Genomic DNA, 24,264 nt, shown 5'->3' on the forward strand with positions numbered 1-24,264 from the left:
TCGTGTATCAAGGAACACTTTTTCAATTCTCTAACCAAATGTGGGGTGAGGGTCTGTCCCCATTTAGCAGATAAAATAGCTCAAGCACATAGTTAATTTCAAGTGAATTATTATAGTCACCCATCAAAACTAGTGATTTTGATTTTGGACAGTCTGGTTTATTGTTGTTTTAAGTGGCCAAGAACTCTCATAGGTAATGATGAGGTCAGACAGAATTATGTCTCCTTTTATTTATTTTGCTCTGCTGTGTTTGTCTGTTGTACCACTTCCAATATTTCTCTCTATTTTTACCTTGTCTGGTTCATCATAATCCCACAAGTTATGGACCTTTATTATCATTTCCACCACGACTTGCCAACCCCACATTACTGCATTAGCATAAGCAAAAGAGAGAGAAGGAAACATCGCAATCCTTTGGGAAAACATTCTCAGAAAATATTGCATTAAAATGACAAAATACTGTAATGAGAAGAATTAAAGTGCCAAGATTTACTTAATATAATTAATGAATAAAACTCCAAAGCACATCTGCTAAGCTGTCCTACAGCCGAGTGACACAATGAAGTGATTGTAAAATCGTTAATTTCTCAAGTTTGATATCCACTTGGTGCTAAGAAATTAACAATAGCATTAATCAGGTGGCCATCTTCAATAGTGTGAAAACGCTTGTTTGTCAATTCTAGAATGGGACAACTCATTTAATTTTCAATCTAATACTGAATTCTGAAGCTCTGTCAGTGGATGGAGGACAACAAAAATGAAGTGGTTCTATTAGCTGAGGTAAAGTAGATAAGAAGGGAGTGGTTTAGGTTAATGTTCTGATTATCAGACAAATGATTAAGTGCAGTGCACATTTGCTTCTGATTACAAATTGTTTAGCCACTTGATGTGCTGAGTATTTTGTTTGAAGTCTGCTTTATACAGACCAGTATCACAGTTTTTTAATTGATCTTACACATGTTGGTCTTCCCATACCTTTCTCCAAACTATTGAAAATACCAATGCTCCAGCTAAGATCGCGCATTTGAAACAATTGCTACTTTTATATGGATGAAGAAAATTCTATAACAACACACACACAATGCTGAGCGACTCTCAGGCAGAGCCCATGGAGGGGAATAACCAGTAGTCGTTTCAGGCTGAGTTCTTCCATCATTTGGTGTGTGTTGCTCTAGTTTCGCAACATCTGCAGAATCTCTTGTATTTACGACCTGCATTTCTATAGAATAGTACTGTGCAAAAGTCTTAGGCACATTTGTTTATTTATTTGTTTGTTCATTTGTTGAGATTCAGTGCGGAGTTGGCCGTTCGAGCCACTCCGCCCACCAATCCTCAAATTTAATGTTAGCCTAATCACAGGACCGTTTACAATGACCAATTATCCTACCAACCGGTACGTCTTTGGACTGTGGGAGGAAACCAGAGCACCCGGAGGAAACTCACATGGTCATAGAGAGAACATACAAACTCCTTGCAGGTAGTGGCAGGAATATACCTAGGGTTCCTAAGACTTTTGTACAGTACTGTATTTGTCAACAAGGAGCAGAGAGCAAGTTTGTAAATCTGACAGGAGCAAAGAATGTTGGGAATGATGAGGGTGGAGTGCTGCGGGAGGCGTGTGGGACAGGCGGTAGAGAAGGAGAGCCAGGCGGGTGCAGACACACCCAGCCCTGAGACTCCAGGCAAGATCATTTGATTCCAAACAATTGGTTAATTGATAACTACAGAATATATTTCTGGTGGTTCCCACTCCCTTCCGCTTTTCCCTACTGGGATTCCCCTCTCCCTGCCCCCTTTCCACTCTCAGCCCACAACAGAGACCCATATCAGGATCAGGTTTATCGTCATTCACATATATCATGAAATATGTGTTTTTTTGCAGCAGCAGTACAGTGCAATACATAAAATTACTACAGTACTGTGCAAAAGTCTCAGGCACCTTAGCTATATATATCCCTAAGACATTTGCAGAATACTGTACCATTCACAACTATTGGCTGCCTTAAGTAGTTGACAATTTAATAAAATATCGCTGTCCTCATTTAAAATACTTCAATTGTTAAGTGTTAAATTCTTGTCATCTTTTAGCCTGATATGGTGAAATATTAAAGTAAAACTGGCTGCTAAACTGTACTGTGCAGTATAGAGAAAAAGGTTTAACCACAGCATGAGAAACAATTCCTTGGCTATGTCTTGAGAGGAAAAACAATTTTTTAAAAGAAATCCTTTACTATGTCAATCTTTCTACTGCTTTCAGATCCCAAAGGATTGACTTACACCTACACTGGAGAGGGAGAACATAAATGTAAGAAGGATATTTTAATTGGTCGACTGAAGAATTCCGATGATAGGTCTTGGAAGAAGATACGACCTAGGCCAACAAAAAATCAGTATGTGGGGCCCTATTACATATGTAAAGGTGAGGAATTATTAGTATATACATAAAATATATAGCTCATGATAGCTTCTCACGTGACTTTTGGAAAGCAAAATAAGATTAAATATTAAAATGTTGGCTGCTTTAAACATTTGCCAATGACCACTCACAGCTTTCTGCTAATGTATATTACACCACTTTTAACACAAGCTCATAATTCCCAGAAAATATAACAGGAATGACGATGGTATTGTAAGATGCTTAAAAATCAATTTTTGGAATGTGGATGTTGCTGTTACGATTACCATTGATTGCCTAACCGTGGTGACCAAAAACAAGATGATCCTTCGGCTTAGTGGTCACGAGGTTGATCAGCCTCCTGTTATGGGGCAATGGAAAGGAGGACAAAGAATAGAAGGTGGCTTGATCAGACACTGCACTTCCTAATCTTCAGCTGTAATGATGCCATTTCAACTGTGGCCAGGCTACTGGGCTGGAAAATGGGTCTACTCATTTAATAGTTTTTTCATTTTAAGTTTCTGAACAGATTCCTTTTTTCAAAACACAAAACCTTGTGAGATGTTTTGCATTGTAATTCACAATAGTACTGCCATTTTTAATAATCCCTTTTGGACGCTTCACTGGGTTTTACAGATTTTTTCCCCCCCAATCATGTTTTCGTACTTGTTTTACACTTGTGCCTGAGTACATTTATGTGTTGAACACAGTACAAACATGTCTCCTTGTCTCTGTCTACAATCCACAAAGATAACTTATGAATGGCAGTCAGGGTTGACCAGTTTGCTTTGATATCAAGGCAATGAATTGATCATTGATTCCTTGCTCTCAAACTAACAAAATTGAAAATAAATTGTGTAAAGTTACTTCATCTTGATTCCTTTCTGAATGTGAGCAATAGATCACATTTAATGTTGCGGTATCTCATAGCCAGGTTTTAAGATCCAAGAAATAAAAATCCAGATCTTGATGGTGCATGTTATTTTCATCAGAATTGGTTTGTTTTTAATGTTGCAGTTTTATTGCTGAATTAAAACATTTCTAAATACTAATATGTACCATCAAGATCTGGATTTTTTTATTCTTTACATCAGACTATGAGATAAAGGCAACTTTAAATGTGCTTCAAATCTAGATTGAAGTCTAGATATTTTGGCTATGCAGTGAGGTTATGGGCAACAGTTTCACTTCTTTGTTTTATTTCCTCAAGATGCCACGGGGCGGCACAGTAGTGTAGTGGTTAGCATAACGCTTTATTGTACTGGTGACTGGGATTCAATTCCCACCGCTGCCTGTAAGGAGTTTGCATGTTCTCCCCGTGACCACACATGTTTCCTCCAGGTGATCCGGTTTCCTCCCACAGTCCAAAGACATACCAGTTGGTTGATTAATAGGTCTTTGTAAATTGTCCCGTGATTAGGTTAGAATTAAGTTTGGGGATTGTGGGCAGTGTGGCTTGAAGGGCCTGTTCCGTGTTGTATCTCAATAAATAAAAAATAAATATAAAGACATACACGCACAGCATATATACGCAGAAATTGTTGGAGGAACTCAGCAGATGGGCAGCATCTATGGAGAGGAATAAACAGTCAACCTTTCAGGCTGAGACCCTTCGTTAGGTTTTTATCTGTCTCAGCCTGAAAGTTCAATAGGCACTGCCTGACCTGCTAATTTCCACTGGATTTCCAGCATCTGCAGAATCTCTGCTGGTTATTATTTGTAATGCCATGTACTTTGTTTTGCATTGGAGGTTCAAGCTAAAAGTTAATTAGACTACAAAAAGAGATGTATGTTTTGCATCTTTGATTACACAATATACAGTTGGCAGATTTATGCTCTGTTTTTTTTTAAGATGTTGCTGCAGGAGAAGCGTGTAGGTACCCTGGTCACTGCACATTTGCATATTGCCAAGAGGAAATAGATGTATGGTCCCTAGAACGGAAAGGAGCATTTAACCGTGAGCTGTTGTTTGATCCTTTTGGAAGTGTCAGGAAGGATAACTTAACTGTTGCCAAAATTCTACAGGAACACCATGGAATTTTTATGTTTCTTTGTGAGGTATGTTACATGTATTTCATTTTAAATTAATCTTTTACTTTTTCCTTGTTAAATCTGGCACATTGTTGCATTTGCCATTTGTAGTGGGATAAAAATGGAACAAAAATCAGTGCAGTAAAGAGAATTATAATTTCCTCAAAAGCTATGTGAGTGAATGGGAAACGAGTGAGAAGGATTTGAAGTTTTTCAGTAAAGAGATTTTACAATTGGAAATTATTGAGCCATGTCATGTTGGACTCTAGGCCCACACCTGTCATTCATCTCCCAAGAGGTTCCACTAATTTTTGTGGCTGAGTGGCTCCCAGTGATCTGGGGGCCCTCAGTGAGATGGAGCAGTCTGTAAGCTGCAAGTGTTGTCAACAAGCCTTTTCCAATGAAACGTTTAGAAATAATTCAAATACATTTGAATGATTTTTAGATTCAAAGATAAATTTTAAACCGCATGTACCTTGTACAAAATAATTTTAAAACATTAGATTGTAAAACATACAATTTTAAAAAACACTATTAACTTTACCTAAGTTTAAAACTGAAGTTTGATGATCCATTCAAATGAAGGGGATCATGACATACATCAGCTATAGCTGATGTGAAGGTAAGGGCCAGGTAGAAAATGCATCTGATTATTCTGTTCAGTACAATCAGAACAATTACTTGTCTCAATGCAGAGCCCAAGAGATTAGATGAACCACTATCTAGTCTCCAGCACAATCCTTAACTCTAACTTATGCCAATGTTCTTTGGAGCTGTTCAAAATGGGCAGTTAGAAAATAGCATGCTTCAGTGCAATGGTTCTATTGTGATTTCTTTTACGTTCCTTTGTCTTCTTGAATCTTGAAATAATTTCCTTTTCGTTATCCACCCTAGAGATTAAAACTACTGTAGTGTACTTCCCTCCCACTGATTATTTTATTGTTCTGAGAGTGCTTTGGAAAGTGACAGGTGCATTCTCAAGAAGTAAGCTGTGAAACAGCTGTGCCATTGAGCTGTGTGGAGAATTGGCATGGAGTTGTTCAAGTAATTTGTATCTTTCCCGGCAACTTTCCCAAGCATACTTTGAATTTAACATTTGGCACACAAGGTCAGAATTGTTAAAATCACTGTAGTTGAATGTAGACAATGAATTTTCTTTTCACCCATTATATTGTGAAGTATGTGAGGATCATGTACTCATAGCCCATTTGTTGGGGAGATAGCAATTATTAAGATTATGCATGTATCTTGGCTCATGGGGAAATGCCACAGACTGGCAAGCCTCACTGTCAATAGTGATTGTGACTAAAACAGTTTTAGGGACTCTGCATTTTGCATTCGAGGGACAAGTATCTGAGCTGCCAATCTAAATAGCAACAATCAGAACAATTTAACAATTGTAAAAGAGATCCTATTTGAAGTTATATCTCTTTATTGACTGACGAACTTTTCAATTACAATTTAAATTTTGCAAAGTTGTAATTTGTACAAGAACAAAATTTAAACAATATTAAAAGCACAGTTTTAATTATTAAAAGCAGTGTTTTAATAAATTTGTATTATATAATAAATTTATATTAATAAATAATACATTTTTATTAAAAGTAGCACTTTTAATGCATTATGAAGCAGGTTCCAACATGAATAATAATTCTGTAATTAATTACCGTGTTCTTTTTCACTTCAGATATGTTTTGATAACAAGCCCAGAATGATACACAAAAACAACAAGGATAACCAAGCCTTCTGCTCCAATCCAGATGCCAAGCATTTATTTAATAAGCAAAAGTAAGTACATTCAGTACTAAGACTGTAAAAGTCAATAGCAAAGCTGTAACCAATCTATTTTTTTTTAACTTCCAAGTACTTGGAAGTGTTCTGTGCATGGTATGCCTGGACTGATATGTTGATCATCCATGAAATAATTGATTATATTTATTCCCATAACCATATACCTCCAAATCTTTCCAAAATCATATTCAATACTGACAGTTATTGCCATTTTAGTCAGCCATGCTCCCCATCCTCCGTCTCTACTTTCTAACCAATCTGATGTCCGAACCCTGCATTCTGTGCGCATACCTCGCACTGTGACAAGACAAAGTCCACTGAAGCCTGTAAATAAGGTGACCAAAAACCATCCTTCTTTATCACTTCCTCCCTTGCACAATGGTCAATTCCATGCGCTTCTGAAATTTGAATCGTCAGTAGAGGGGTGGGCGCTACCAACAAACCGTCTTCCATGCTCCACAAGCCTTCCGGGTTCTGCTTGGCCCCCCTTCGTCTCTACATTGTCTGTTCTGCCAAAGTTGCCTTACCTTGTATTTCAATTAGGTCCCCTACCTCAGGTTCTGGAGTTAGGCTTACCGGTGGGGGGGGGGGGGGGGGGGCAATGACAGCTGATGTACATCCAGACGCTTTTCTGACTGCCTCGTCTGCAGCTTGATTGATTTCCCTTTGTTATTACATCATTTCCCTTTTTATGTGCCTGGCATTTTACTATAGCCAATGCTTTAGGTTTCATCATGGCTTTTATTAAGTCTAAAATTCGCTGACAATGTTGTATGGGATCTCCACTACTTTTTTTAAAACCTCTCTGCTTCCACACTGCCCCGAACAAATGGCATACTCCATGAGCATATGCCAAATCAGTATAGATGTCTACTTTCTCACCTTCCATCATTTCACACGCAGCTGTCAGGGCTTTGATTTCCGCTAGTTGGGCGGAACACGTTTGGGGACAGGACTCCATCCTAATAATCTTATAGCTCGACTGATCCTGCTGCACTACTGAGAACCCTGCATGGTTTCCATCATAATCCCTATAACAAGAGCCATCTACGAACAGAACCTTTTTATCTGCATCCTCTAGTGGTTCTGACCGTAAATCTGCTCTCAATTTGGCAAATGCCATCGTCTTCCCTACACAATCATGGGGTTCACCTTCATAGCCCAAGGGACAAAATCGGCTATATTACTGGTAGTGCATCTCTGTATAGTTATGTCTGGAAGTGTCAATAGCATCTGATATGCTGCTATCCTGGCTGGCATCAGCACAAATTTCCCTCTTTCCAGCAATTCTGCTACTTTGTGGTGTGTGTACAGAGTCACAGGATAGCCCAGGGTTACAGATGATGCCTTTTCATATGCATAGTACAGCGCCGCCAATCCCTGATAACAGGGTGAATATCCCTGAGCCACCTCATCTAGTCTCGTATTGTAGTATGCTATCGGCTGCTTTGCTTTTCCTGTGCCTGTCTCTTGTGTTAGAACCGCTGTGACATAACCCTCCTGTCGGTTGGCTGCATACAAATGAAATACCTTCTTGTAGTGAGGCAAAGCTAATGCTGGTGCTGACTGCAATTCCTGCTTAATAGTATTGAAAGCTATCTCCGCCTCTCCATTCCACTGTAAGCCGTTCTTCAAATTTGTATGTCCTGCTTCTTTCATTATCTATCTCAAAGGTGCCACAATCTCAGCATATTCTCCTATCCAATCTGAGCTGTACCCTGCCATTCCCAAAAACGTCATCATCTGCCCTACTGTCTGGGGTTTTGGGGCCTTAGTTATTTCCTCAATTTGATCTGGTGCTATCGCCTTCACTCCCTTGGATATTACCCTGCCTAAGTATTCCACTTGCTGCATGCAAAATTGCAGTTTCTTTTTGGATATTTTATGTCCTCCTTGCGCCAGCTTCTCTAACAGAGTTATAGTGTCCTGCTCACACTGTTCCTTGCTGTGGGAGCAAATCGACAGGTCATCCACATACTGTAACAATGTACTTTCCAATGGTATGCCCTCTAGGTCTGCCTTCAACACCTGATTAAAAACATGTGGTGAATGTTTAAACCCTTACTTCTGGTATAGGTATACTGAGCACCTCTGTAAGTAAATGCAAACAGATACTGACACTGGTCGGCTAAAGGAATGCCGAAGAAAGCCGAACACAAATCAATCACTGAAAAGTAACTTGCTTCTTGTAGAACATTAGTCAAAGCGTGTGTGGGTTGGGGATTACTGTTGGCCAGTCCTCTACCACATCATTTACCGCTCGCAAATCATGCACCGATCTCCACTTAGATTTATCTGCTTTTAAGACCGGCAGCAACAGGGTATTGCATGGACTTTTTGTTCTTTTAAGCACTCCTATTTCAAGCAACCCCTGCACTGACGATGCTATTCCATCTTCTGCTTCTGGTCTTAGAGGGTATTGTGGTCTCCTGGGTGGAATTGCTCCTTTTTTTTCAGCCTTATTTCCACTGGACTAGCTGTTTTTATTTTCCCTACGTCCGTGTCATGCTGTGACCACAGAATAGATGGCAACTCATCTAACCTATCTTTCGGCTGGCCTCTTTCCTTTCCCAGCAAGGGCAGGTGTGGTTGGGGAGTTATTTCGACCTCTCTCACTGTCCCTACCATATCTACACTTACCATTATTTTAATGCAATTGTTGTCTTCTGATATCCACACCTCTGGCGTGATTTTCCTCCACATTGTTATGGTTTCAGCACACTTAACTAAGGGTCCTAAGTCTTCAGATTGATATCCCTTGTTTACCAACAATGTTACGTGGGGCGCAGCCTCCAGTATCCTGTACCCATTTTTCTAAAAAGATGTTCCACTTAACTTGTAAAGCTGCCCCTTGCTTTCCAATTATCACAGCCTCCCCTTCCAGGTGCTGTTGGGTACATACCTCCAGGTGCCATCTCTCCTCTAACTCCCTGTTCTGAGTCTCGTCAAAAATCACTGTACAATGTAGCTCAGATTTGGGCATTACAGCCCTGGGTAATATAGCCTGCATGCCCTTTTTCCATTTTTCCCAGGTTTCCTGAATCTGCTCTGCGATGTCTCCTATCCAAAAGACATTAGCCTTCTTGTCTTCTTGCACTATCAATTGAGCCCCTACTCTTTCCACACTCAGCCCATTTCTGGTGCATTCTAATTTTAATTCCAGTTTCAATAAGGCATCTCTGCCTAACAAATTAATCGGAGTTCCTTTAAATACTAGCAAAACAATTCCTTTATTTCCCATTCTCAACCGCACTGGAGCCGTGCACTGTGTCAACTGTGTTTTCCCCCGAGAACCCTACCATCTTAATAAACTTTCCTGACACGGGAAGGTGAAGGGCATACTGTGGCTGTACACAAGTGTATGTGGCTCCAGGATCTATTATCATTGGTGTCAGTTGCCCTTCTAACATAACCTGAACAATGGGTTCCTCGTCTGCCTCCCTTGTTATCATTGGGTAATGTCCCTTCCCACTGGAGTTCTCGGGGCACCCGTAATACCTTGCTTAGGGGTTCACAGGTCCGCTTGGGCCTGTGGGGGCTGGTCCTTGGCTAAACTTTAGTTCCCTTCTTATTGGTTCCTGCAGCTGTGTGACAGGCCATGGTGTAAACGGACAATCTCTTCTCATGTGACCTGGCTGATTACATCCTCAGCACAGTCTCTCGACCTCTCCTCTCCCTGTTTCCTCACTGGTCTCCTCTGCCCATAGCTCCTCTGTCCCCCTCCTTTGGACTTCCAGTCCTGTCTGGGCTGTTTGAATTTAGTCTGTTCCTGATAGGGCATTTGTGGGAATGCTCCTCCGAAGACGATTATTGGCATGGGGTTTTCCGGCCCTTGTCTTACAGTATGATCGGTTCCTCCATATAGCGGTGCTTCATCCAGTTCGATGGCTGTGCTCAGACCGGTGGTTGCTGGCAGCATCTTTTTGCTTTTTTCTTTTTCCTTCTTTTTGAGTTCTTTGAGCTGCATTTGTATTAACTTTCTTTGCACCTCTTCCTGCTGCTCAGCCAACCTTCGTTTGTCTTTCCGGTATTTCTCAGCCGCATGGACTACGTGGTCTCTAAATTCTTGTGGGGTCATTGACATCAGCCCAACCACTTCCTCCAGTTTGGATTTTACTTGCGGAGGCATTGCATCCAAAATGCTATGTCGGAACAGTGTGGTAATAAATAAGCTATTTTCCACCTCTTGCTCAGTTTCCACCTTTTCAACTGGTTTTCTACGTAGGCTGCTGGGTTTTCAGTGACTCCCAGTGGATCCCCCTTTAAGGCTTTGGGGTCCACTTTGTGTGGATAAAGCTTCCTGAGGGCCTGCCATACCTCTGCCTCACTCTGTCAAACCCGTCTCCATCAGATCTCGGGTCGTTCGAGTTTACTATGCCAGCCATTTCCATTAGTTCGTTAAATTTGGAGGTTCCCATCAACCTTATCAATAGTGCCTTCAAATCTCCCATAGCCAATAATCCTCCCGCCGTTTCTTCTTCAAAGGCTCTAATCCATTTCCCTGCTCCTTCATGTAGATTGGGCAGAGTGTTTTTCAGCCCTTCTAGGTCCTGGGATCCCCAAGGGATGTACTGCATTTGTCCTGATCCTTTAACTAACAACGACATCATTCTTCCTCCTTCTTCCCACCTGCCCTTGCTCTCCTCCTCTCCTGACTCCCCATCTGTCTCAGGGTATGTCTTTACTGCCTCCCACACAAATTTCTCCGGGGTCCTCTTCTTCCCTCGGTCTCCCTGTGGAGTCCTTCCTTCCTGTCCTGATTCAATATTTGGTTGGCCCCTGGAGTATTTTTCGCATCTCCTCTGGCAACCCCCCTCTCAGTAACTTATCTAGCTTTCTCTCTACTTCCGCAAGTCTCTTCCCTACCGCCTCCTTCTGCTCTTCTAGGTTTCTGCCTCCTACCTCTTCCCCACAAATTCTCGCATCCTCTCTCTCTCCACTTAACTCTTGCTCCTCCAATGAGTCACCTTCTCTTTCTTCCTGTCCGTGTCTGTACACCTGTGGCAGGGACTCCTCATGATCCTTACTCGTGCTTGATTCCGTTCTCTCTTGTGTTTCTCCAAGACTCTCATCTCCTATCTTTTTTCCACTTCCTCTTGAATGCCTCATCTCTTCCTGCCCTGATGAGCCACTTTCTTTTCTAGTCTGTTTATTTCTATGGTATAACCCATACTCCTCATACTCCTTTTCCTCTCTCAAGTATTTCATCCGTTCCATTTCTTCTTCCATTTCTCTCTTTGCCTGTTCCACCTTTATCCTTTCTGCCTGTATCTTTTACATATCGCCGCTTTTTCCTTCTCGTATTGTCTTCTTTCCTCCTCATTATCCCAAACTTGTATTTCTCCCTGCATGTTTACTGTTCCCATCAGCAGGGGGCACTGCTTAGGGGTTCCTTCCTCATTATAGGGAGGGGGCTTTTCTGTTTCTTTCGCATCCGGGTACGGAGCTGAAGTCAGCTTCTCACTGTACCTTCCTCTCTCTCTAACAGGCTGTTTCTCCAGCACCTTAGTGTCTTCCTCGCTTGTAATCAATATTCTGCCTGTCCTCCTCAGCCTTTGTTCTGAAGAGTTTTAGCACTTCCATTTCTCATTCTCTTTTTTGCTCTCTTTTCTTAGATTTATCTTTTGGTTTGTAATTTTTAATTAGTGCCTCCATTTCTTCGCACAAGCTTACATCAAACGTTCCTTCTCTTGGCCACTTTGTGACCAGGTTTTTGGTTCTTTTTTCCCATTTTTCTGAAGTTTTTGTGATCTCATTTATTTACCAGGATTTTTTTGCTCAGAATTTCTACTGCCGTTCCTTTACCTGTCATGTTGTTCTCTCTTTTTAAGGTATTTCAGAGATTCACAGTTTGTTTACTGGATAATATTATTTACTCTAATTCTATGCCTAGTCTATTGTTTATCTACCAGCGCTTTAAACTATATATTGGACTGTCCTTGTTTCCTATTCTGTTCTGCCCGTACAGACATCTATTCAGAGTGGTATCCACAGAACTTTCTCTTTGCACCTCGTCTATTCAGACCCTTATCTCTTAAGGCGGTATCCACAAGGATTTTCTCTATTTTCCTTTCCCTGCCTGTTCAGACCTTCATTTCATATGAAGCGGTATCCACAGGGATTTTCTCTATTTTCCTTTCCCTGCCCATTCAGACCTTCGTTTCATACGAAGTGGTATCCACAGGGATTTTCTCTATTTTCCCTTTCCCTGCCCGTTCAGACCTTCGTTTTATACAAGCGGTATCCACAAGGACTTACCAACACCACGTGGAATTTTTCTTAACTTAACTTCTTATTAACTTATTTGTACTTGCCCTCACTGCTGTGTTCTTGATCAATCCTCTGAGCCTCCTGTTAACCCCCAATTCTGCCAGATTCTTTGGACCGGAGAGACCCTTCGGCAGTGGTTCCACACTTCTGAGACTCCAAGACCTCCCCAAAACCAACAGAATTCTTAGTCCAAATTGTCGCAAAAAGCGCTTACCTTTTGTTTGGGTGCACCCTTAATTCTGTTAGCCTTGTGGGGGTCCCTAGAGGACTGGAAAGCGTCCCTAATCTGCCGTTTCCTTTCCGCGGTTCTCTTTCTGGTCCTGCCGCAGTCGCCAATTTTGTCGTGGTTTCTCGTGCCCCACCAATGACCAGGAGACGCAGAAGATTCTTCCAAGAAGTATTAAACTTTAATTTGCAGATCAAAGCTGGGACAGTCATTGAGCTAGTCGCTGACTGCCCCCCAATCCTTGTACATAGCATTTTTTATAGCAATCCCCTGGTTTAGTTGCATTAGCATATCCAATAGGTCTACAGTTGTGTATCACAAGTACATCCGCCACTATTGTTTCTACCCATTGACTTAATCATGTTCTAATCTACATCTCTTAGCTACCTCTACATTCACCATTCTTAGCTACCTCACCATTGTCTTCTACATTCTTAAGATTTCATTCTCCTACTAAATTGGATACATGCATAGCAAATAGCAAGCTCAAAGCTGACTACATAGTTCTGGTTACACAGCAAACAATGCAACTTTTATACTCTAATAAGATTGATAAGAGCACCAAATTTCTTGGTGTTCACCTAGCGGAGAATCTCACCTGGTACCTCAACACCAGCTCCATAGCAAAGAAAGCCCAGCAATGTCTCTACATTCTGTGAAGGCTGAGGAAAGTCCATCTCCCACCCCCCCATCCTCACCACATTCTACAGAGGTTGTATTGAGAGCATCCTGAGCAGCTGCATCACTGCCTGGTTTGGAAATTGCACCAGCTCGGATTGCAAGACTCTGCAGCAGATAGTGAGGTCAGCTGAGAAGATCATCGGGGGCTCTCTTCCCGCCATTACAGATATTTGCACCACATGCTGTATCCGCAAAGCAAACAGCATTATGAAGGACCCCACACACCCCTCATATAAACTCTTCTCTCTCTTGCCATCTGGGAAAAGGCAGTGAAGCATTCGGGCTCACACAACCAGACTATGTAACAGTTTCTTCCCCCAAGCCATCAGACTCCACAATACCTAGAGCCTGGACTGACACCAACTTACTGCCCTCTACTGTGCCTATTGTCTTTTTATAATTTATTGTAATACCTGCACTGTTTTGTGCACTTTATGCAGTCCTGGTCAGGTCTGTAGTCTAGTGTAGTTTTTTTCTGTTGTTTTCACGTAGTTCAGTGTAGTTCTTGTATTGTTTCATGTAGCACCATGGTCCTGAAAAACGTTGTCTTGTTTTTACTGTGTACTGTACCAGCAATTATGGTTGAAATGACAATAAAAAGTGACTTGAGTTGACTTGGGATGCCAACACATCCAGAAGAAAGGTCCAGAGCTGTCAGAACCACTTCCTGCAGTCCCAGAGTCATCTCCTACACCCACCATGGAGGAAGCTCCAGAGCCTGAGATTGTTTCAGAACTTCAGGTCTCTCCTGCCAAGCAGAGTGACCTCCCTTTGTCAGGAAAGATGTTACCCAAAAGAATAAGAAACCCTCCACAGCGATTGACTCTTTAGGCTTGAATGGGACAATTTAAAATTTACAATACTGTGCTGTGGATGCCTATATGGTAGATGCATTGAATAATATTCTGTATATATTCTGAGATGCATACGATATTGAGTTGGAGTTTATAGCTGTGCAGTAGGGAGTGTTGTGTATTTAATATTTCAGTAATATTGTAAATATATTGTCTGAGTAGATATTCTTTATTTGTTTAAATAATTCATTATGTGAATTACATACATGAATTGCATATCATGAAACTACCACATGATATGCATGTGGCTTGCTTGAAAACAAAACTAAGTCCTGTTCTCCTGGTCTCTTTTTTTAAACTTGCAATTAGTTTTTTATGTTTTGGAGTTACAAAACATAATGTATGTGTTATGAACAAGACAAAGACTACTTACATAAATTCAGAGTCAGAAATGATGGCGATCCCAGGCTATCTCATTATATATTCCAAAATTCAAAACTATCTGAAATCTGAAACTCTTCGGCCACAAGCATTTTGGATAAGGGGAACTCAACCTGTATGTCCAACATTCTGTTAATTGTGCAGTAAAATGTTAGGGATTTCCAGAACTTGCTATTGACGCCAGGTAGACAATCTCTGAAGAGTATTGATAATGGCTGGGATCACCTGTCTTCTAAAGACATTGCCCCAGAAGAAGGTAAACCACTTCTGTAGAAAAATTTGCCAAGAACAATCATGATCATGACTAGAGAAAAGAGTAGGAATAACAGCATGAAAGGGGTCTTCCCCACAGGCAGACTAAAGACAGATGGCAGACCACGATGGCCCACGTCACACGACATTGCAAGTAACAAAGGAACAGACCTCTTAAAATGACTGTGCTTGTACTATTCCAAACTCTTACTTGCATTTTATTTCTTTGCTTTGTAGAATTACTGAATATATTATGATTTTCTTATCTAGAATTCTCTCATCTTTTAACTAGGTGCCTCGTTCACATTCTTCGAGAAACAACAGTGAAGTATTCTAAAATTCGACCTTTTGACAGCACTAAACTACTTGATCTCTGCCGTCATGAAGTACGCTTTGGTTGTAATAGAGAAGATGAATGTTTCTATGCACACAGTCTAGTAGAACTGAAAGTCTGGATAATGCAACGTGACACAAGTAGGTACTCTAACAGAGGGTGTTATTTTTTCTTGTGATATTGTGCTGTTTTTCTGTATTCCCCTAAGATTATTTATTCAATGCATTCTGTGAGTTATGTGTAATTCTGCCAAAAGTATACATCCATTGTGATTATTTTTATTTCCTTGTTACCATAGAGCAGGGGTTCCTAACCTTTTTTATGCTATTGACCAATACCATTAACCAATGGGTCTGTGGGCCCCAGGTTGGGAACCCCTGCAATAGAACCAGTGCGGAGTGGGAAGCACTGGAGTGTTGCAGTTTGCGCATCGCTTTACAGTGCCAGCTGTAAGATTAGGGTTTGATCTTTAGTTTGTACATTCTCCCCGTGACTGCATGGGTTTTCCCTTGCATTCTAAAGCTGTACAGTTAGGCTTACTGATTTGTTGGCATGCTATGATGCCACTGGAAGCTTGGCGACACTTGCACTTGCACAATCCTTGTTGATCTGACACAAGTGACACATTTCACTCTAGGTTTCAATGTACTTGTGACAAGCAAAGCCGATCTTTCTCTCTCTCTGTGAGGTCATCGAGTTTCATTTGTCCATTGTTCATTATGAGGGAGGTACCTTTGCTGTTTTCTATTTCACTTGTACCCTTCTGGAACCCAGTGAGTTTAGAAGACCTTCAACCAATGAGTCCACTCGCTCTGTGGCTACGTTCACACTAGACCAGATAATTTTGAAAATGCCGGTTTCACGTAAAAATGATAGGCGTCCATACCAGGCGTTTTTAAAAATACCTCCGTCCATATTAAAGGGGGTATTTGGACGAATCTCCTACTGGGTACACGCCGGACACATTTATAGAAAACAAGCAACATGTTTGGTGTCGAATCTCGTTGTGAAAGACTGGGTGCGCATTTGTCCAGTTACAGACTAGAAAAACTTAAAAGGAAATTGCCAAACGACGGACAGCTGTTGGCTCTCGCGCAGGAGGACTTAAAACTAAAAAGCAAATACTGGAGCGTATGGAGGCAACCGACAGGGAGTTCACAGATAGATTGACCCGGCTGATGAAGAACATTGAAAAACTGACTAGTTCCGTTGCAGAGGGATTTGCAATGATGAGGAGTATGATGGCCCCCCTCCCTCCCCAGTACTTTTCACCGCCACAATACCAGCCTCATAGCCACTACAATACCTACACATACGGACACACAGACCCCCAGGTGGCCCCACCAACATCTTCCCCACTCCCACAGAGGGGTCACCCTGGAAACATTTCCTACAGCCATAGTCTCTTCACTGATGAAAGGGACAACAGCTACAACTAAATGCAATAAGGCTTGTTACTGGGCAAAAGTGATTTTATTTTTACCTGAGTAAAAGTGAAACTCACAATTACCCCTTTTTGGCCGTAACATTTCCACATCTATGCCAAACATAATAAACTACCACTTAAAAATTACATTTTGGAAGTAGTGACAATTGCATCTATTGAATGTTTGCACAAGCAATACATTAATAAAGCACCTTTTAAATGTATAAAACATATCTGCATCAGTGTTATCTTGTATTTCCATACAATGTTACATTAGGCTGTTACACATCTATTGTCAGAGAAGTACTTGCATAAATAGGTAATCCACCTTCACACAAGCAAGGACAGAAAACAGGGCAAAGTGAGTACAGTATACTTATTTATTCAGTAAGTTAGGGGTCAAAGTATTTGGTGAGTACATTTCTAACTCTTCTGGCTTCAGTGTCATTGCCGTCTGTTCTGAAGTTGTTAGGTTGTGTGGTGGGGGGGGGGTTGAAATTCTCTGTCATTCTGCAAAACTGCAGTAACATTCTGCTCAGGGATAGTCTCCTGAAGCCATCCGCCATTGTTGTTGTGGTGTTGGAGGTTGTGTTCAAGAAAACAATGAAGTGCCACACTGCTGCCACCATCTGTTCTGGCACGTCATGACAGTGTTTTTAAAAAGCTTTGGTTACCCTGTACACACTACACCAGCCAATCAGCGTTTTCAGATTTATACACTCTGGAGAGCGTTTTAGAAAAGCTCTGTTTTCGCGGGAAGAAAACACCGTTTCAGTGTGGACGGAAGGTCAAGACGAAGAGAAAAGGCTTCGGTTACAGATTTATCCGGTCTACTGTGGACGTAGCCTGTAGCTCTGTTCCTTTAAAACTCTTGAATACAGACCTTTAGGTTCTAGCAACTTGTCTTCCTTTACTAGACCACTGCTATACTATAATGAAAGCCTACCATTCCATGCCAAATCTGCATTTAGGGAAATCTGATCGCTTGGATGTCCTCTTACCTGCTTACAGGCAGAGGCTAAAAAGCAAGGCTCCAGAGATAGGAACAACAAAGAGGCAGTCACAGGAGGCAGACAAGCAGCTGTGGGATTGCTTCGAGTCGGTGGACTGGGCCACATACAAGAACTCATCCAAGGATCTGAATGAATGCACCATGGTAGTCACAGACTTTATACATTAAACAGTCGTAGAAAAGTGTGGACTCACAGAATCATTGAGTGTTCCCCAACTAGGAGCCCTGGATAAACCACTAGATCCACAATCTTCTGAGGGCCAGATCAGTGACATTCAAGTCTGGCAAGCAAGTAAGATACAAGAGGTCCAGGTATGATCTCCAGTAAGCCATCTCATGGGCAAGGTGGCAATTCCAAACTAAACTTGAATCACCGAAGAACGCTCAACAACTGTAGTAGGGCTTGAATGCTATCACCTTCTACAAAGTAAAACCAAGCGATGTAGGTGACAACAAGTCTTCGCTTCCAGATGAGCCCAATGCCTTCTGTGCTTACTTTGACTGCTAGGATATTTAACACATCCGGTCAGGATGGCGCCCGCGTACAACGCTCCTTCGGTCGACATCTTCTGGATAGACCATGGAAACCATGTATTTCACTTCTTTTATGTTTCTTTTGTTTGTTTTTCTCCTTGAATGTGATTCTGGAACTGTTGGAGCCTGTGATTTACAGTTTGAAGATTGGGTGTTTCAGCGCTCTGCGGTCTCTGAGAGGATTCTGGGAGACAGAAGCAACATGAGTGAACCTCATGGTGAGAAGGCTGTGGGACAGAACGCAAGCCAACGTTTGTCTCCATTTCGCTGAGCAGAGCTTCCATTGCCAACTGGTTAAAGCAATGAGGGAGATTGTAAATCGAGGCAAATACGAAAGGTGAGCACCGGCTGCCTGCCTTTTTATCACTGAGGAATCGCTTTGCTACTGGAGAGGGGAGACTGCATTTTGATCTTTGGTAGATTTGCTCTGCTACAGAGAGAGGAGACTGCCTTTTGATCGCTGGTGAGATTGCTGTGCTACAGCGAGGGGAGGCTGCCTTTTGATCGCTGGTGAGATTGCTGTGCTACAGCGAGAGGAGACTGCCTTTTGATCGCTGGTGAGATTGCTTGCAGCTAGAGAGGGAAAAGCAGGCTGCTGTGCCCAGAGAGCGTTACCCAGGTTTTCTGCATTTTGGATATGGACCTGAACTTTCTTTTCAGACATACGGTTTTTTTTATATTCTGTGTTTTCCTCTCAATCTTGTTTTTTTTTGTGTGCAGAGGAGGGGATTTAGGGGTCAATGTGCCTGTTCTGTTTTTGTTCATTTTTTTTTATGTTGAGAGGTGGGATTTTGGGTTGATGATCATGCTGCCATTCTTTCTTGGTTTCGTGGGAATGTGGAGAAGAAGAATTTCAACGTTGTATACGTTGATAATAATTGGACCTTTGAACATTTAAACTTTGAAAGCATGGCAGAACCCTCACACACTCCCACAGCCCCCTTTGACCCTGTGATTTCAGTCACTGAGGCCGAAGTGAGAGCACCCTTCAGGAGACTGAACGTACCTGGCAGTGTACTGATCAACTGGCTGGAGTGTTCAGTGATATCTTTAATCTCTGACTTTGGCAGTTGGAGGTACCCACCTGATTGAAGCAGGCTTCAAATATACCGGTGCTTAAGAAGAATGATGAAAGGACAGCAGTGTCTCTACTTTCTTAGAGGTTTGCAAAGATTCAGAATGACATCTAAAACTTTGCAGAACTTCTATAGACATGTAGAGGAGAGTATATTGACTGGTTGCATCACGCCTGGTATGGAAATACCAATGCCCTACAAAAAATAGTGGATACAGCCCAGTCTAACACAGGTAAAGCCCTCCCCACATTGAGCACATCTATAAGGAGCGTTGTCGCAGAAAAGCAGCATCCATCATCAAGGTGCTCCCCCTCGCAGGCCATGCTATCTTCTTGCTGATTCTATTACATTTTTTGAATTTGCTGAGTATGCTTGAAAGAAAATCTTAGGGTTGCATTTGGTGATGTATATGCACTTTCATAATAAATTTATTCTTAACTTTAGTCCAGAGAGTGTTTTTCATGCCTTGTCCTGTGTGATTGGAGATTTTACAAGTTCTGCTATACTTTTCATACTAATCCACCTCACTAAATACTGCCTAATTTTGCCTACCCAGCTGAATCTTTGATAGGGATTTTGAATAGTTTGGGCCATGCACTGATTTCTGGAGTAATCACAGCTTGCTGGTTTATTCCCACTTTTCACATTCTGTCTTAACTAAATCTCAGTCTATACCAGTTTATTGTCCTCCTACTCCTTTTGAAAGCCTTCTGAAAAATTAAATACACATCCACTAGTTTCCCCTTGTCTATTCTTCTAGTTGTATCCTCAAAGAACTCCAGTAGATTGGACAAGCAAGATTTTTCTTACATAAATGGCTAGTACAAAGGAGTGTAATTTTACGATGTTCGGAGGATAGCATTGGGGGGGAAATGTCAGAGGTAAGTTCTTTACACAGAGAGTAGTGAGTGGAACACATTGCACAGGTGGTGGTAGAGGCAGATAGATTAGGAACATTTCAGAAACTCTTTGATAGGCACATAGATGATAGAATAATGGGGGTATAGGAGGGTCAGATGAGATTGATCTTAGAGTAGGTTAAAAGATCGGCACACCATCATGGGCCTAAGGGCCTGTACTGTGCTATAATGTTCTATGTTAAGTCCATGACGATTGATTAATCCTATAGTTTTTAATTTATTTTTTCATCTGATATTATAAATGCCGATGTTTTCCCTCCCAGTGATGTGGTAATATACTTTGTGTTTTCTCTCCTTTTCTTATACGCTGGGGCAACATTTGCTATTCATCCATCTGCAGAAACTATTTGAGGAACTATCCCACCCCATACCTTCTTATTCTGATGTCTTCTCCCTTCCTTTCTAATCCTGAAGAAGGGTCTTGGCCTGAAACGTTGACTCATTTCTGTAGATGCTGCTTAGCCTGCTGAGCTCCTCCAGCAATTTGTGTGTATTGCTTAGAAATTTGAAAGACCAGGTTCTTGTGATGTATTTGTCTTTCAGTCTCAATAATTTCCCTGGTGCTATACCTTTACTACAATTTCCTTCATTTCTTTAATCTTTCCCGAGGCTTAGTTCATAATAGTTTTGACGGTTTTCATTTGCGTCTTCTGTGAAGACAGATGAGAGTAATTGTTTCATTTCACTTTAATTTCAGTATTCCCCATTATAAATCCCCTATTTCAAGCTCTCCTGAAGTTAAAAGTATATAACTTTAGAGAAGTGTTTCACCTATGAAGTAAACAATTAGTTTCACTTCCTACTGGTTCTTTTAGCAAATTCTTTACAGTAGGACGAATGTTAGATGCATGGAGATTCATAGAGCAGTCCTGTTAAACAGTGCGCTCAGTGTGCAACTCGAGTTAATCTTGCACAGTACGGGCACACCACTTATTGGAGTGTTTGCTGGAATATAGGTTGATTGTGATTTAAATCCTCTTGACCTTATATCTAGTGTTGGAATGTTTATAGTTTTCAGGTTAATAAATGTCCTTTAGGTATTTTTGCTCTGAAGTATTGATTCATTTATATAAATAATTTCAAAATGGGTTATATATTGTAATCTTTTGAAGTGCAAAGTACATATATGTCGTAATATACAACCTTGAGATTCATTCCCCGCAGGTATACTCAGCAAATCTACAGAATAGTAACTATAACAGGATTAATAAAAGATCAACTGGAGTGCAAATAAATATTTTCATTGTATTTTGAAACACTATGTTGAAATGCATTCAGTGGATTAGTTCTATTCTCTGCCACTGTCACCTATAATGTAATTAAAATCATACCATGAAAGGAATTTTTTCTTTAAATTTACTCCATTTCAGCACTTTAAAGGGACACAAATCTCAGTGACAAAATGAGGAATTTTGGTTGGTTTGAAGGATGTTCATAAAGACTGGAAACTAACTTTCAGTTTAGAAAACTCCTTGAATATGTTTCAGCCAAGAATGATTCAATAATCCCTTAGTATAAATTTATGACAACAGATTAAGTTTGATGAAGGAATTTGCATGTTAACTAATTTGTTCAAGTTTATGCTACTAGAAAAAGATGAGTGAATGTTGATCATAAACATTTGAAAAAAAGAATAGCCAATGTGCATTCTTTGAAGTTCATTAAAAACAAAATCACATATCAAACTTATTTTCATGAACTTGTCTTTTAAGACCAAAATTATTTCTGTGCATGTATCTTCATTTTATATACCTGTACGTACATGTGTTCATACCTTTGAATGTTGAAACTTTACATTGTTATATTTCCCAATGCCAGATATAACTCATGAAGTAATTACTCAGGAATCAAAAAAGTATTGGCAGAACATGGAAGCCAGTGTCCAAGCAGGGCAGGTAAACATCTTCAATTGCATTTGTGTATGTTGTGCAGGGATGGTTGTTGTCTGACTAGCAAATTCAGTTCTGAGAGTTTCTCACATGGACCAATTAACACAACAGATGGGGGGGGGGGGTGCAGTTTATGAGTTCTAGAGATATACACTGATATTACAGAACGAGTTTGGATATCCATGTTTTGAGAATAAAGATTACTCTTAATATGCATTGTATAACAGACTTCACCATGTTGTAATGATAAATAGCTGACAGGGGTTTTGGGGGTAATAAAGTGTGAGGGCATGTCAAGACCAAATGTAAACTTTAAAATTAACAATCATGAGGAAAATGGACTCAAGTATCTCAAACTCAGCTTTTTTAACTATTTATTTAGTCTTTAATTTTATCCCCCAAGATACACTTACATATGATTGTTTATAACTAAAACTTTTTTTGAATGTGTCACATTTTGACTAATTGCAGGAAATTTTATATCTTAGATGAACTCTTAACAAAATATCGTGGTAATCAACCAATGGGAGAGGGTTCACTGGCTCTCAGTGGATTTAGTAAACCAAATAACTTTCAATCCCATCTCGGATGTGAAAGAGATATCCTTCTCATTTTGATTCATTTCAAAATCCTTTTCTTTCGAATGCATGTTCTTCATCCAATCTGTAGAAATACTGTGAAAGTGAGATTATAAACAAACTGTGCAAGTGCTAATCAAGTTAATGTGGCTCAGAACTCAGAAAGACACTTGAATGTAATATCAAACTACACCAATATGCAAAATGAACATTACATTTATTTAACTAATTATCCAGTTGGAGTGCCAATTGTTACAAACTACGCCTGTTTCTTAGGAATTTTGGAAAAAATTCAGATGTCTCCAGTCAGCTCTTCAACCATTTCTGCTGTTTGTTCTATTGCAGTCAGTCAGACATTTGAAATCAGGATGGCATTGACCTGCGTGGCTGCAGAGTGGTCTATATATAATTTCCAAGTGCTTGTTTCAGTTTTAAACTAGATTTTGTGCATTGAGCTATTACTGGTGTAATACCCACAGGAGGTTTATATTGCTAAATAACAGGGTGATAACATGAACCAAGTGTTGGAAAATTACACTGGAGATCATAGTTAGGATCTGATTCCTCTTGCTTGATCTCATAGTAGAATCATTCACTTTATGTAGGCGGGAGCAATTGCTAACCAACACCAGATGGGTAAATTCTTACAGAATTATGTCACCAGTTTTACCACAATCAAGAGCATGCCTTCATACTTTGAATTAAGGCAGTTATCTATCTATCCATCCATCCCTCCCTCTCTCCCTCCCTTCCTCTTTCCCTCTCTCCCTCCCAGAGTAGGCCCTTCAAGCCAGGCCACTCCAGCAGCCCCCACAAACCTGATTAACCCTAACCTAATCACAGGACAACAACCAGTTAACCTACCCCGGCACGTCTTTGGACTGTGGGAGGAAACCGGAGCATCTGTGGAAAACCCACACATTCCATGGAAAGGGCGTACTGACTCCTTACAGAATGGCGCCAGAATTTATCTCCAAACTCCTGAATTTCCCAAGCTGTAATTGCGTTGCACGTGACGCCTAACTAACCAGTTCGAGAATAGACAAGGGTTATAATTCCCAAATGTTCCTAAGTATCGAAAACAATTGCAATAATTGAAAATGGTTGCCCTTTCCCGCTCAATATATTTCTTCACTACATGTTAATGGAATGATTCAGCAGAGAAAGGGACATGTCAGTTCATCCATCAGTTCTGCTGTGTATTTGCCCAATATTGAAGATCCCTCATTTTATCTCCATTGTTTCTTTTCATCCCACATGTAGAGCATACGCACAATATTCCATCCATTGTAATATAGCAGACTACGAAGCTGCTGAAATATGCACACACTATAGAACATACTGGGCTTGAAATCTACCCCCTCCCATCCTTACAGTGTTGCTGGCACATCTTTTCCCCACTTAGTGAATAGCTTATTGAAAGTCAACGTCAAGTTTATTATCACATGCACAGTGCATTGATGCACAGGTACAGCGTAGCAGCATCACATAGATTCAGGTAAGTGGCATTCACAAGAAAAGCATACATTAGACCTACTGTAAATTATAAACAGGTTTTACAAGAAATATTTTGATATTTCCTTTACAAATCCCGAAGAGCAACCCTTGCACTTG

General features: G+C 40.7%; 1 protein-coding gene across 2 annotated transcripts in view; it reads left to right on the plus strand.

The window, feature by feature from the left end:
- The window catches only part of zc3h7a (zinc finger CCCH-type containing 7A), a 109,645-nt gene that overhangs the window by 73,134 nt on the left and 12,247 nt on the right, over positions 1-24,264 (plus strand). For both annotated transcript variants that reach the window (XM_059979147.1, XM_059979145.1), the window contains 5 exons: positions 2,258-2,419; positions 4,248-4,453; positions 6,114-6,214; positions 15,174-15,355; positions 22,002-22,078. In XM_059979147.1, the coding sequence (XP_059835130.1) occupies positions 2,258-2,419; positions 4,248-4,453; positions 6,114-6,214; positions 15,174-15,355; positions 22,002-22,078 (728 nt within the window). The remainder of the gene's footprint in view (positions 1-2,257; positions 2,420-4,247; positions 4,454-6,113; positions 6,215-15,173; positions 15,356-22,001; positions 22,079-24,264) is intronic.

Source organism: Hypanus sabinus, chromosome 9 (genome assembly GCF_030144855.1).
Source record: "Hypanus sabinus isolate sHypSab1 chromosome 9, sHypSab1.hap1, whole genome shotgun sequence".
NCBI classification, from domain to species: domain Eukaryota; kingdom Metazoa; phylum Chordata; class Chondrichthyes; order Myliobatiformes; family Dasyatidae; genus Hypanus; species Hypanus sabinus.